Genomic DNA, 15,816 nt, shown 5'->3' with positions numbered 1-15,816 from the left:
AATAGAAACAAATCTTTTATTATAAGAACTTATCCAAGTACTTTGTGACAGACTCGCAGGATAAACTTTCTGAATCATAAACATAGAAATGCAGGGCTGGAAGGGACCTCAAATAGTCATCTAGTCCATCCTCCCATGTTGAGGCAGGGTTAAGTATACCTAGGCCATCCCTGACACGTTTGTCTAACCTGTTCTTAAAAACCGCTGAGGATAGGTATTCCACAACCTTCCTAGGTAACCTGTGCCAGAGTTTAACTATTATAGTTAAAGTTTTTCTTAATATCTAACCTAAATCTCCTTTGCTGCAAACTAAGCTGATTACTACTATTACCTGTGGTAGAATAACTGATCTTACATATAAGAAAAACTCTTCAAATATGTAAAAGGTTATCCAGTCTCTATTCAGTTTAGACTAAATGTGCCCAGTTCTTTCAACCTTTTCTCATAAATCATGTTTTCTAAACCTGAACTTCTGTTGTTCTCTGGATTCTCCAATTTGATCACATCTTGTGGTGCCAAAAATTGTGTGTGGTACATTAGCTGAGGTCTTACAGAGAACTCTCTTGTTAACAGATTGCAGAATGACTTTTGCCACAGTGCACGCTGCTGACTCATACTCTTGTGAGCCATTATAACCACCCAGTATTTCTGACTAGCCAGTTATTCCCCATTTAGCAGTTGAGCATTTGATTTTTCATTCGTCAGTTATTTGCACTTAACTTCACTGAATTTCTTATTCTCCAATTTATCAAGGTAATTTGGAATTTTTAATACTCTCCTTCAAAGCTTGCAACCATTCCCAGTTTGGCATCAGCCACAAATTTTATAAGCATACTCTCTACTCCATCAACCCATTCATTAATGAAAATAGTGAGATGGACCAGACTACTCAGGGATCCCCCTTAACATATCCTCCCAGGTTGAAATCTAACCATGAAAAATGAGTAATTTTGAATTAATCCAAGGACAAATCATTTTGATGTTTCAATGTATGTATTATAGCCACTATGGACTGTAAAAGTTTGAGTCTTATAAACAAGTTTTAAAAGTAGTGGGGGAAAGATATGTGATGTGAAAAAAATAATAAGCAGTGCATTTTAATTAAGTGACCCACCCTCATTCTCAGAAATGGGAGCTGCAGGCTTTTTGTCAGGGTGTGAGACATTACATCTAACCTAAAGGAAATGAAAATGGGGGTTAAAAGTCTTATTCTAAATGATTACCCAAAGAGCACTCTTTGCAATGCTAACAAATGAAAAGCACTAAAAACAGAATTGCTATGTTACAATATTTTGAAAGAGGATTTGAATTATCTTCCTTATATCAGCAAGAGAATGATGTAAGTTCCAGTGAATTATAACCTTGGCAAATGTACTTTGATTTGCCCAAGAAGTGGGAGCAGAGTTGGTTCCTGACAGATAATGATATTTCAGACATGTAAGAAAGGAGTGAAAGTAGCGTGTTACAAATAGCTACACCATCCACTCTGAATAACTGCATTGTGGTAAGCCTTTAACAAGATGCAAATGAGGGGGTGTATATGCTACTCTTGTGAGTATTCTGCACTCCTGTGCACATGCAGAATTTGTTTCCCCCAGCAAATATTTTCCCCCTCTGCAGAATATAGATTCTGCTGCAGAGGTGTTGCAATTACCCCTTTCATCCACCAGGGGCTGCTGTGGGACCAGAAGAGAGAGGGGGAGAGGCTGCACTCACAGTAGGGTCAGGTGAGGAGGCACTGGCCAGACAGAGCAGGACACAGGGGTCTCCAATCTTTTTGAATCGTACACCCCCAGGGCCAGCTCTGGGGAAGCAAAGAAGGGGGAAAAAAAGCTGCCACCAGCATGCCACCAAAGACAAAAGCAGGGAGAACCGAGCTGCTGCAGGCTTGCCGTGGAAGAATCAAAGGTCCAGGAGTGCTGCTGCCACCATGCCGGAGGCACTCCTCTTGCCGCGTACCCCACTTTGGAGACCACTGATCTAGATGGTATGTCTTTCCTATATACATATGCCATCCAAACAGTAAAAAAAAACATTTAAGTTTAAAAAAGCAAATTCAGAGAGTTTGAGTAAATTTTATTTACAAACATGCAAAATAAGTACAGCAACAACCCATATATGAGCCTTCCCTAGCTCATCTGCTCTATGTTCAAGGTTCTGATTCTACTCCTAAGATAGGATGTTTAACATGTCAGTAACTCCCACCAGCAGTTACAATTACGTACATCACTGCCTATCTGTATCTTGGTTAAATATTTTGTACTTCTCAGTTCTGATCAAAATTACTTGGATAATTCAAATTACAAATTTAAAAATGTAAGATACAACCATACAGAGAGATCAGCATGTATATAACCTCTTGTTTCAAAAGGGATCTGTAGAGTATTTTTAAAATCCGTAACATTAGCTTTAAACAATTTAAGAGGGGCAGGTGGCATTTTATTGCTGCAGTGCTTTTTAAATATACATCTTGCTGGTTGCCTTTAAGAATGCATGAATGACTATTTTGCTACTTTAAGAAGTCTGATGTTGCACTAATTCAGTCAGGCAGTTCACTATTAAAATGCAAGGGATTTAGATGTTAAACCCGGTTAGTCTTCGTGCTTTTAAAAAAAAATCGATCTTCATTATCAACCAATGCACAAGTGACGTCTCTCCCCCAAAGAGGGATATTTGTACCTGGCTTAAAAGAGAAATAACAATTATATTGTATAGGTACATGCACACACTAATTTTTCTAAACAAGTACCACCTGCAAGTCACTATAAATCATACTTGTCCTTTAAAGACAAGTCTGTCAGAAAAACAAGTGAAAAGGAACAGATGGCAGAATACATTTTGTGCACAGCAGTAAAATTATTAATACTTAAGGGAGATCCTATGCAAAAGTTATTTCAAACCGAAGTGCAGATACTCAGCATTAAGGTGGGGGTGGGGGGACAGAAAAACCTCAATAACTGAGCTAGATGTTAGTCCCATCTTGAAAAAGAAACTCAAGCACAATCTCTCCTACTCTACATGTATAAGCAAGCAATTGTTTCTAAAAATGTGTGTAGGGTTACAAGTCAGATTTGATCACAAACTCTTAACAGGTCTTCTGTTTCCACGACTGATTAAGTTAGCTGTCTTGTTCACATTAAGATAGCAGCCCTTCTAAATCATAGTGGAAGTAGTCAACAATATGGACAAATTAATTTTTAGTAATACCAGCCACACTGATTTCCCAATCACAAATCCATCCTTGGAAAGTACTGTTAAGAGCCTAGTCCAGCTCTCACCCACTATGCCTGGTGGCAAGTCACTTACTACATTTTGACAGCGACAGAGATTTTCTTCACTGATGGCCAAGATGACTTGATGTCTTAGAACCTAAAGTTGCCCTTTTCTTTAAAGGGACATGCTCCAGAGCTAGGATGCAATTCCAAACTGAGTTTCTCAGTTTGGTCACAGGCTGATCACTGATTGCAACATTTAAAACTTTAAACACAAATACAATACTTACAATTGCTCAAGATAGTAAGTGATATTCAATTATTTAGGGTGAGGACCTCTCTCCAAGGCAGCTTCCATACGGCTCTGTTTTAAACCCTATGGGACACAGGATAGCAAAAGTTTGTTATTCAAGTGTGAAGACAAAATAAAAAATGAAACTTTGCTCATCGTGGTAAAATATTTTGGGCCAAATCCTTCTAGTCTCTCATGAAAAGCAGATTTGGTTATTTATAGATAGACTGAGGACAACCAACCAAACATATTATATTGAAATCACGAACTAAAACAACTATTTGCTATTGCCTTGATCTGTGTCCCTACAGAACAACTTGAGAAATTTTTGCTTTTAAACCAAAAGTAAATAATGGAAACCCACAGACATTTAATCTAAAGTGCCAATTCCCAAATTCTGTTTGTTTAGTCTTCAGTCCACATTTGAATGTTAACAAGAATGTTCCATTAAAAAAAAAGGGGGGTCATTTAATTATCAAAGCTTGAAAAGTCAAATCCTTTCCACATTTTTTTCCCCTTCCTTTGCAATTATGCAAAAAGCAGCCCTCCACAACCATTGATTTTTCATCAGTGTGGAGTACCAGCATAAGCTATCCATGTACCACAAATCCATCCCTCCCACTGGTCAGCAATGAAGAATATTGTTAGGGGGGGAGGGTGTTAGAGAATAGATTAGCTCTATTTTACACCCCACCAATATCCAGCAGTTGTTAGAAAATAAAAATCTTTACAGAACAAGTCCAGATTTATTCCAACTACACAATCTGTTCTTCAATTATAACAAACTGTGCATGGTAGGAAACTCCACTGGCCTGGAAAGCTGCAACTGTTGATCTCAAATTATTTTTATATAATATATTTAAATGTGTAAATGTAAAACATAGAAAGTTCTCATTAGTTAAGTGGACTGATCTGCTTTTGCTCAGAGAGAGACAGGAACACTTAAACAGAATGCCTTTAGAGCTAGGTTCTCATAAATTAGAATAAAAGTTCCATAACAAAAAACTACTTCTCTTAAACAGTAGAAGAACCCAAAGCTAGACCACATATGCAACATTTCAACAGGAGTCACTTACCAGATAGTAGCCGGTGTGATAACCACTCATATACCAGGCTATTAACATACTTCCCAAAGCTTCCTCATCTTCAGGAGAATCTGGACCCATGGGTGGTGGAGGAGGAATCAACTAGGAGATTGCAACAAAACCCTGTGAACTGGCTTTATTTAATTGGTGTTTATCTTACAGGCAGGGGAAGTGAATGACAACCACCATCTCTGAAATTACTGACAAATAATTAATTAAGGAATAGAAATGCATTCTTGCACATGCTTCAAAATAAGATAGATAGTATTTGCTTAAACACCTTATTTACAAAGGCACATGTACCACTGCTCTGTATTTAGCTCCTATGATCAGCGTATCCACTGAGAGGTACAGTAAGGGAAAAACTTATTTTCCAAAATTCATAACACACTCAGGGCTTTTCTACAAACAAAAGCTTTGACTATACTGATAGTTAAAGCACTACCCACCCACTAATGCAGATGCAGTTGTATTAGTATCATTATTCCCATAAGGGAAGGGAAAAGATATGTCAGTATAAGGGAACTTAATATCTGTTGAAATTATTAATATTTTAAATTAAGATGGGAAATCAACAAATACCAATTTAATAATAAACTCCTTTATTAAATCCACAGGCCAAATGGTACTATATGTAAAAAGAAAAGGAGTACTTGTGACACCTTAGAGACTAACAAATTTATTTGAGCATATAAAATCTCCCCACTGTATTTTCTACTTCATGCATCCGATGAAGTGAGCTGTAGCTCACAAAAGCTTATGCTCAAATAAATTTGTTAGTCTGAGGTGCCACAAGTACTCCTTTTCTTTTTGCGGATACAGACTAACACGGCTGCTACTCTGAAACCTAGTACTACATGTAGTTGCTCTAAACATGCCTAAATAATAAGCAATTTATTACATCCAAACAGTAACAAAACACTGTAAGCATTTGATCAAGATACTTACAAAATGGGCTATCCCCAGGGTACTCAGACCCATATAGGTCAGTTCCAAAATGGTCAGGCAGGTATTAAAGGTATTTTTATACCCCTTAACAAACTAGTGATGCCATTGCCAATTACTAACTTCAGTTAAAGACCAATTTGAGACAATTCATCCTTATTTTGTCTTAATCCAGATAAGATTTACAACCTTTCCTCCCAAGGGTTTTCCACATCTCCTCCTTGTTGTCCAACAGTTTTCCCATTGCACCTGGGCTTTAACACTGGTGTGGGGGTTGGGGAAGGGCTATGTTGGCTCATTTTAAGACATTCTCTTTGTTTGATTTAAAACCATCTGTACTCACCCCCTCTCTCTGTCAGAGGCTGCTTTTTTAGAAACTTCCCCTAATGTTATTAGTTATTCGTTATGGAATCAGACATCCTCAATACTTTATTCCTTCTGGCCTTACCACTTATTATTTTTAAGGCCTTCTTCCTACTTGCTAGTCAGGCCCTTTCTTTGCAATACATATACATTTCCTTAACCAAACTTAAGATAACTTTAATTCTTTAATTTTATACTTATTCTACAATATCAGGTATAACTATTTCAGTAAAAAAAAGTCTCACGTCTAACTGAAATAGTTACACCAGTACAAAAACCCTGTATAAAACAGATCTTACTCACTCTATCCTTGTGAATTCCATAATAGAAATGTACTCCCTGTGATCCAGAATACAAACTCCAGAAGCTGGGAGGAAATTTATAATTGCAACATTAAGATTGGCTTAACTGGAACACTGCTACTGGGCACGTACGCAGTACTGACTAGGTATTCATTTCAATTTAAAAGCAGGTATGTGCACACCGATGACCAAGAAAGTCAGTTAGAAAAGTGGAGATCAAATATTTGCCTTTAACCACTATTTTTCACATACCACTTACCGGTGGTCCTGTTGGGAATGGTGGGGGGCAGCTTGATAAGAAAGGTGGTGGTCCACTAAATTTTGGTCCAGACTACAGTGAAATAATTGAATATGAAACAAAATTTGGAATTAAAAAGGGAAAGAAACCTGCCTTAAAATATTATGCAACAGATCACAAAACTGCTTAAGCAAAGGTAGCAAGTCCCAATGACTTAATGAATCAAAAGTATAGGAACATGGGCCAGCTATAAAAGCTTCTTGCCGGTATTCTCTGACGTGAGCGTCAGCAAGCCTAGCAAAAAAAGACAGTGACTTTATAAATATCACAAAGACAGGCTTGAAGTGATGTTTTAATAATAATAATTTTTAAAACGCCTTTTAAAGGGAATCTGAAGCTGCATACTCACATTAAAAAACTGTTCCTTACATTTAATATTTCTATATCCAAGATATAACTGATCATATCTGGTCTAGCATAGGAGCTAAGTTCACTCTATTTTTGAATATTAAATTTACTATACCACACATTTTTATTACAAATCACACTGTATGCTCGTATTTAAAGATGAAATGATAGGCTCTTATCTTAATTTATATTGGTTCTTCACATATGAAATGTTCTGGTCATCTTCCACTTATATTGCAACGTTCCAAAAATAAAGCCAATTTTTTTTTCAATTGCATTTCATATAGAATCTATTCTAGATTGTAAATACATAGGGTGACAATTTGACCCCAAAGAAGTCAATGAGAAAACTCCACTGATTACCAGGGTGTCTGGATTTCACTCCTACGATTTACCACAGGGATATTTAAGTTTCAAGAGTTGTCATGAGAGCTTAACACCATGCAAAAGTTGGAATTTAATATCTAGAAGAAGAGTGGTAAACACATTTTCTCAGAGCTGTGAAATAAGTCATGTCTGAAGATCCTGCTCTGCTTCAGGCCACTATCACAGCTAGGGCTATGCTTACCCTTCCCAGGCCTGGTGGTGGAGGAGGTGGAAAATGGGAGTTCCAGTGAGAGGATTTTAATTTTGTAGAGTTGTATTTGTTTCCAGGTGACTGGGAGGACTTTTCACTTTCATCTGTTGAATACTGAGTCTCATTTTCATTCTAGAAAGAAAATTGTATTCTTAATTAAAACTCTCGTACACTTGTTCCCAGGTTACAACTCCCACGTATCTATAGCAAATGTTAAATCAAATTCAATATGAAACCTTTCACTAGGAAAGCCTTGTCCACATCCTCATCTTCCATCTTGATTTCTTAACTCTGCCCCTGCTGATTCAAAAATGCACCTGCTAAGATCATCTTCCTTGTCTTTCATTTTGACCATGTAATCCCTTCTCTCGTTGAATCTCTCCACTGTCTCCTCTCTTTCTACCACATCAAGTTCAATCTTGTTCTCACATCCAAGGTCCTTTACAGTTCTGCTACTCCCCTATTTAGTTGCTCATTCCTTAAGAACGGCCATACTGGATCAGACCAAAGGTCCATCTAGCCCCGTATCCTGTCTTCCGACAGTGGCCAATGCCAAGTGCCCCAAAGGGAATGAACAGAACAGGAAATCAAGAGATCCATCCCGTTGCCCATTCCCAGCTTCTGACAAACAGAGACTAAGAGCACCATCCCTATCCATCTTGGCTAATGACCACTGATTGACCTATCCTCCATGAATTTATCTAGTTATTTTTGAACTCTGTTATAGTCTTGGCCTTCACAACATCCTCTGGCAAGGAGTTCCACAGGGTGACTGTGTGTTGTGTGAAAAAATACTTCCTTTTGTTTGTTTTAAACCTGCTGCCTATTAATTTCATTTGGTGACCCCTAGTTCTTGTGTTATGAGTAAATAACACTTCCTTATCTACTTTCTCCACACCAGCCATAATTATATAGATCTCTATCATATCACCCCTTAGTCATCTCCTTTTCAAGCTGAAAAGTCCCAGTCTTATTAATCTATCCTTAGCAGCCGTTCTATACCCCTAATCATTTTTGTTTCCCTTTTCTGAACCTTTTCCAATTCCAATATATCACTTTTGAGCTGGGGTGATCACATCTGCGCATAGAATTTGAGATGCGGCTGAACTATGGCTTTATATAGCAGCAATATGATATTTTCTGTCTTATCTATCCTTTTCTTAATGATTCCCAACATTCTATTCACTTTTTTGATTGCCACTGCACATTGAGTGGATGTTTTCAGAGAACTATCCACAATGACTCCAAGATCTCTTTCTTGAGTGGTAACAGCTAATTTAGACCCCATCATTTTATATGTATAGTTGAGATGTTTTCTAATATGCATTACTTTGCATTTATCAACATTGAATTTCATTTGCCATTTTGTTGCCCAGTCACCCAGTTTTGAGAGATCCTTTTGTAGCTCTCCGCGGTCTGCCTGGGACTTAACTATCTTGAGCAATTTTGTATCATCAGCAAATTTTGCCACCTCACTGTTTACCCCTTTTTCCAGATCATTTATGAATATACTGAAAAGGACTGGGCCCACTACAGACTCCTGGGGGGCACCACTATTTACCTCTCTCCATTCTGAAAACTGACCATTTATTCCTACCCTTTGTGTCCTATCTTTTAACCAGTTACCAATCCACAAGAGCACCTTCCCTCTTATCCCATAGCAGCTTACTTTGCTTAAGAGCCTTTGGTGAAGGACCTCATCAAAGACCTTCTGAAAAATCTAAGTACACTTTATCTACTGGATCCCCCTTGTCCACATGCTTGTTGACCCCCTCAAAGAATCCTAGTAGACTGGTAAGGTATGATTTCCCTTTACAAAAGCCATGTTGACTCTTCCCCAACAAATTATGCTCATCTACGTGTCTGACAATTTTGTTCTTTACTATAGTTTCGATCAGTTTGCCCGGTACTGAAGTCAGGCTTCCCGGCCTGTAATTGCTGGGATCACCTCTGGAGCCCCTTTTAAAAACTGGCGTCACACTAGCTATCCTCCAGTCATTTGGACAGAAGCTGATTTAATTATAGGTTACAGACTACAGTTAGTAGTTCTGCAATTTCACATCTGAGTTCCTTCAGAACTCTTGGGTGAATACCATCTGGTCCTTGTGACTTCTTTTTTGCATTGCTCCCTTAGCCCCAGCACTGCCACCAGTTGTCAGCCTTAACAACCCAGTTGTCTAGTTCTCCCACTCTTACCACCTTTTTCTAGTCTCATATACATCTTGGGAAGATGGATTTTGATCATCTAAAATTCAGAAAGTGACTTTAAGACATTTTAAGGCCGGGGCTATTTCTTAGCACATTCACACACAAAAAGATCACTCTCTAATCTCATATGAAATCCTCCACATTTAACACTGAGCCCTGCATCAGCAAAAATAGTAGATTGTTTGTGTTTTCTTGTAGAAAGGGCCAAAAGTCTGCAGTGTACAGGGAAAAAGAGACAGCTGTTTTCAGACCTGACATGTCTACTACCCCACTAGTAAAACTTCTTAATGTCCAACACTGCTGATTAGAAATTGAAATAGTAGATTGATATGTGCCTGTCACACTGAGAAAGACAACATCTCCCTTCATTAAATGATTATTAAGTGAAATATCAGGAGAAGCAGGGTTTTGCAGCAATCCGGCAGGTGAGAATTAGTTTTGTGCAAGAATCCTAGGGCCATATACAGTCCTGATGTGGTAATAGTAATAATACCACTTAGCTCTTCTAAAACACTTTCCATCCAAAGCTCTTAGAGTACAGTAACTCCTCATTTAAAGTCATCCCAGTTAACATTTCGTTGCTGATCAATTAGAGAACATGCAAGTTTAAAGTTGTGCAATGCTCCCTTATAACGTCGTTTGCCAGCTGCCTGCTTTGTCCACTGCTTGCAGAAAGAGCAGCCGGTTGGAGCTAGCTGGTGGGTGCTTGGAATCAGATTGTAATGGCACGCCCCCTATCAGCTCCCTGCTCCCCTAAGATCCCTGTACCGCAGCCTCCAAGCAGGCTATCAGTTGCCCCTCTCCGCACTGCCATGTGTTGCTCCTGCCCTCTGCCTTGGAGCTACTCCCGAGAGCCTCCTGCTTGCTGTGCAAGGTGGGGGGGGGGAGGGACAGAGGGGTGCTAATGTCAGGGTGTCCCCCTATCCCCGCTCCTGCCCCCCATCTCCATAGAGCATGGGGGGACATGACAGGGCTCAGGACGGAGGGAGCTTGTAGGCAGTAGCTGCTGTCTCAACTAGCCGATCTACCTAAAAAGGCAGTGTACTTAAGAGTCGGGTCTGTGTACTTAAAGGGGCAACACACGTCTCTCTCTCTTTCACACACACACACGGTGTGTGTGTGTCTCTCTCTCTCTACCATGCTGTCTCCCCTCCCTCCGTTCATGCTGCGTTGGAGAGTGTGAGGCTATGTTAAAAACAATGTATTAACCACTGAGGGCTCAGCCGAATGCTAGTTCATCATTTACCAGTAACGCATTCCCTGGGAAATATCCCACCCTCTTCCATCCTCTGACTCCACCACCTCAACCAAGCTTCACAATGATCATTGCTGTGTACAGTATTGTTGGTTAAAACTTATACTGTGTGTGTGTGTAGATATATAAAATATAGTCTTTTGTCTGGCAATTTTTTCCCTGGAACCTAACCCTCCCCCCTATTTACATTAATTTTATGGGGAAATTGGATTTGCTTAACATCATTTCGCTTAAAGTAGCATTTTTCAGGAACATACCTACAACATTAAGCAAGGAGTTACTGTACTCTACAAAAAAGGTCAGCACCCCCATTTTACAGACAAAAAAACTAAGTCCAGAAAGGAAGCCACTAGCCCAAGGTCACCCAGCAAAGCAGTGGCAGAGCTGGGAACTGAAGTCAGGTCTCCAGAGTCTCAGTCCAGCACCCAATCCATGAGGCCACAGTACTAAATAGGCACCATATACCATTACTTTCAACAGATTCATGATCATTTATAGCAAGGATCACTTTTGAGTCACATACTCTTATCGCCCTTCAGTTCTACAAGGGCAACAGGAATACAACAAAAGTTAAAAGGCTTTGCTTATTTTTAGTAGAATATTAATTGTTTATATTTGCCCTCTCACCTCCCTGGCATTCTGTTCCTTGTTTTCTTTTTCAACGGTGTTTGGAAGAAGCAGATCAGATAGATTGTGCTCTTCCCTATTTCCATACCCAGTGTAAACAGCAACACAGGTCCCTCTCTTCTGATCGATCGAGGCAATAGTTGCTAGGTACACATTGCCATCCTCAGACCAAACTGCACTACAGGCATCACCAACTTTCCACTGCAACGAAAGCAAGAAAGTCAAGTCAACAGCTATACCTGTGACCCTTGGAAAATGTTTTCCCCAGATGTAACTTTTCTCATCCTCAAGTGTTTCAAACATCTAAATGTTAACATATCCATCTACTATGCATACAAACTTTTGAATTAAATTCTGCCCGATGTGCCTCTCCCTCACTACAGATTATTCTTTGTATCCAATTAATCTGTTTCTAAAGTGGCCCCAGCAGAGCAAGAATTTATAAATCTTATTTACAATCTCATTGAGGTCAATAACTAAAATCTTCCCTTGATAAGCAAATAAACCTTATGTTTTAAAATGTACTATGAACATGTGCAGTACAAAAATCATTAACATTTAGTTTTGGTATTCAGCTTTTAAGGTGACCTGCTTCAATGGTGCTGCGTTGCTTTTCTTCCTACTTCTGTTCTTTTTATTATTTTTTCTCTTTGTCCCTGAGCATTGTTCTTGTTTGTCTGAAGGCTCTGAACACTCACCATTCTTTAGAGCATTCTACAAAAGAGAAAAGGATTTAATGGATTATACCCCAACATCTCAACTATGACGTGTACTTCTATCCCCCATCAAAATAGCAACCAGAGCTAAATAGGGGATGCAGATGGCAAATTTCTCCTGATTTCATAAATGACATAATGGTAAGGGTGCATGCATTTACTTTGTCTATATTTCATGTTGTTGTAAAAAGGACCACTAAATTTAGACGTGTGTCTTTAAAACACAGATTTTAGCCAAATGTGACTATTTCCACTTGTATGAGCCATTTTCGATAATTCTACTTTTGAAAGAATAATCTGACCAAAATGAACTTCTCTACACTATGGGTGTTTCAGCAGCACAGCTATGGCTGTATAGCTGTTCTGCTGTAGAGCCGTCGTGTAGACACTTCCTACAGCAGCTGGGAAAGGATTTTTCCATCACTGTGGATAATCAGCCTCCTCAAGTAGTGGTTGCTCTGTCAACAGAAGCATTCTTCTATCAACGAAGCAATGTCTATGCCAGGAATTAGGCTAGTGTAGCTAGAGTGCCAAAATGTGAATTTTTCATACACCTAAGCAATGTAACTATGTTGATCTAAATTTGAAGTGTAGCTCAGGCCTGTAACAAAGGAATGGAAAAGCATCCCCTTAACTGTCACACACTCTTAAAAAAGAAAAAAAAACTATCGGTAGTGACTTATCATACACCTCTACACCGATATAACACGAATTCAGATATAACGCGGTAAAGCAGTGCTCTGAGAGGCGGGGCTGCGCACTCCGGTGGTCAGTGGGTCAGGTTCCGACACGCTGCCCTGAGCAGCGTGTTAAGGGTGCTGAGCCGGGGCTGAGGGGTTGGATAAGGGGCAGAGGGTCTCGGATGGTTCAGAGGTTCTGAGGGCGGGGCGGTCAGGGGTGCTGGATAGGGCATGGGAGTCCTGGGGGGCCTGTCAGGGGTGTGGATAGGGGTTGGTGCAGTCAGGTGACAGAGAGCATGGGGGGGGGCGGGGTTGGTTCTGAGGGGTCAGTCGGGAGGTGGGAAGGGACTATTAATAACAGAAATGCTTGAGCCAAAGCAAGTTGGATATAACACTGTTTCACCTATAACGCAGTAAGATTTTTTGGCTCCCGAGGACTGTGTTATATCAGGGTAGAGGTGTAATTCCCAATTGGAGGAGGATCAGAAGCCACCTCCGAATGCCATCAAGAATAGTTATGCCCCTCTCCGTTTAGAAATTCAAAGCTTTGTGGGAACTAGGGAGGACCCTTTGGCACCGATCCCACACAGAAGAAGCACCTCCCCCCAACATGTAGGGTTGCCAGACATCCAGTTTTCAAGCATAATGCCCGGTCGAAAAGGGACCCTGGCAGCACCACATGGTGGAGCAACAGGGGCCCCCCAGGGCTAAGGCAGGCTCCATGCCTGCCCTGGCTTTGTGCCAGTCCCAGAAGCGGTCACCAGGTCCTGCAGCCCCATGGCATATGGGTGACCAAGGAGGCTCCCTGTGTTGCCCCCACCCCCAGCGCTGGCTCCGCAGCTCCCATTGGCCTGGAACCATGACCAATGGGAGCTGCACCTGCGGGTGCGAGGGCAGCACCCAGAACCCTCCTTGTGCCTAGGGGCCGCAGGGACCTGGCGGCTGCTTCCTGGGAGCCATGGTAAGCACGGCCAGGACCCTGCACCCCAACTCCTCTCCCAAACCCCAACCCCCTGCCCCAGCCCAGAGTTGCCTCCCACACCCAAACTCCCTCCCAGGGCCCGCACCCCAACCCAGTGCCCCCTCCTGCACCCCAAATCCCGCACCCCCAGCCAGGTGAATGAGCGAGGGTGGGGACGTGCGAGGAACAGAGGGAGGGAGCGAGAATGGAGCGAGGGGGGTGGGGTGGGGCCGGAGATGTTTCGTTTTGTTTTTGTTTGTGCCATGAGAAAGTTGGGGCAACCAACCCCACGGACCCGGGAGGGAGGAGGGTCCGAACGCTGCCGCCGCGAGGTTCCCCGCGGGACCTGGGCGGTGCAGCGCAAAGATAAGAAGTTTTTGGAGCTGGGGTGGTTGGGGCTGAACGGCTGCTAGGCCGGTCACGGGCACACGGCGCGGCAGGGCCGCGTTACCTTAAATGACGCCACCGCTCTGTCGTACGCCTTTATCAGGGCGGTGTCATCCCAGATGTCCGAATCGTCGCTCTGTGGGGGGAGCGGGGACAGGAAGTTTTACCACCACGTGCAGCCCGCGCCCGGCGTCGCCCCCCGGCCGGGTCAGGCCGCAGCGGCGGTCACGGGGTGTCGGTTGCGGGGAGGGCGGACAGGGCACGGGGCAAAAACCCGCCCGGCCGGCACGGCCGCTAATGGCCCGGGGGCAGCGCGCGGGGAGCAACCCCCGCCGCCAAGCCCAGCCCGGCCCAGCCACGCGGCCCCGCCGGTCCCACGCGCCTGAGGCGGCCCCGGGCCTCCACCTGGTGATGAAACGCCCTACCCCGAGCCGCGACCCCTGCCCGAGGCGAGACCCGCGCGCCTCCCGCCAGTACCTGCCCGGCGCCGCGTTTAAACAGCACCGTCTCGGCCCCGGCGTGGCCGGCCATAGCAAAAGTTTGACCGGTCGGTGGCCTCTACCACTCAGCCAGCGCGCATGCGCGGCCCTTCACACGCGCCGCCCCCCCCCAGGGAGTCGTGGGGTGGAGCTTGATGGTCTGCGGCAGCTGCCTCTGTCGGCACGTCCAGTTACCACTGATCCACCCCCTTGCTGCGGACAATGCGGGCTGCCTGCTGCCCCCTCCAGGCCGCTCCCGGCGCCGCACGAAGAGCCACAGCCGCTCCTCCCAACTCCAGCCCTTCCCCCACAGCAGGGTTGGACGCGGGGCTGACGTGCTGCCCTCGTTTTAACAAGGGGTCCTCCAAGGATCTTCTCAGCCCTTCCCCCTCCCCCAAATGAGTAGGGGTAATTTATTCATTTCCTATTTACATGAATGTGCTTTTCCAAAAAGAGGCAGGAGCACAGACAAATTCACCCAGGGTCCAAGTGCTCTTCTGCAGGACGTTTTATTTTCTTCTGGAAGAACAGACTAAAGGCATCCTTAGCATAATGCACTGCTCAGAGTGTATGATTTTAAACAGGGATAACAGAGATGGAGAGGAAATTTAGGGGACTGTCAGGTATTTTCCCCAAAACGTCCATGGAGCAAGATGGACATCTTAGTGCAAGAATCAGAGTCAAAAATTCAAGAAATCAAGACAGTTTAGGAAGTTCTGTGAAGAATTTCAGGTTTTGTATTTATGCAGAGGTGAACTGCTTATATAAACCACTTAATGAGTGCTGTAGCTTGACAATGCCTGTTTCACTCCTGCAAATATTTCCAGTTCTGAATTTTGCATCTGGCATGGTGGAAGAGACCTAAAATGGGTACTAACCCTACTTGTTCATAATATGGGTAAATATTAATTTTACAGAGCATGCTTGTGCTATTAGTACTGCTGTCAAAACTGCCAAAACTTCCTTGGAAGCAAATTTCATTACACCATTTCAGGCATTCCCTCCCCACCCTGAACTGTGGGGTACAGATATGGGGACCCACAGGAAAGACCCCCTAAGCTTATTTCTAGCAGCTTAGGTT

The 15,816-nt window shown here is 42.7% G+C and overlaps 1 protein-coding gene across 3 annotated transcripts; it reads right to left on the bottom strand.

Moving 5' to 3' along the window:
• Window positions 1-2,055: 2,055 nt before the first annotated feature.
• On the bottom strand, window positions 2,056-14,922 carry LOC125636345 (survival of motor neuron protein). Of its 3 annotated transcripts, none has more exons than XM_048849266.2 (9): window positions 14,734-14,912; window positions 14,321-14,392; window positions 12,101-12,226; window positions 11,513-11,713; window positions 7,414-7,554; window positions 6,459-6,530; window positions 4,581-4,691; window positions 3,503-3,588; window positions 2,056-2,679 (listed from the first exon to the last, which is right to left on the bottom strand). In XM_048849266.2, exons 1-8 carry the CDS (start codon window positions 14,785-14,787, stop codon window positions 3,532-3,534), a joined length of 834 nt encoding a protein of 277 aa, XP_048705223.1. In that variant the 5' UTR covers window positions 14,788-14,912; the 3' UTR covers window positions 2,056-2,679; window positions 3,503-3,531. The 3 variants fall into 3 exon arrangements, with proteins under 3 accessions (XP_048705223.1, XP_048705222.1, XP_048705225.1); XM_048849265.2 differs by having other exon boundaries at window positions 2,056-2,683; window positions 14,734-14,909; XM_048849268.2 differs by lacking the exon at window positions 14,321-14,392 and having other exon boundaries at window positions 2,056-2,683; window positions 14,734-14,922.
• Window positions 14,923-15,816: the final 894 nt, after the last annotated feature.

The sequence above is a fragment of the Caretta caretta genome, chromosome 5 (genome assembly GCF_965140235.1).
Source record: "Caretta caretta isolate rCarCar2 chromosome 5, rCarCar1.hap1, whole genome shotgun sequence".
Taxonomy (NCBI): domain Eukaryota; kingdom Metazoa; phylum Chordata; order Testudines; family Cheloniidae; genus Caretta; species Caretta caretta.
The sequence above is the reverse complement of the archived record's forward strand: the minus strand, read 5'-3'. Positions and strand labels throughout refer to the sequence as shown.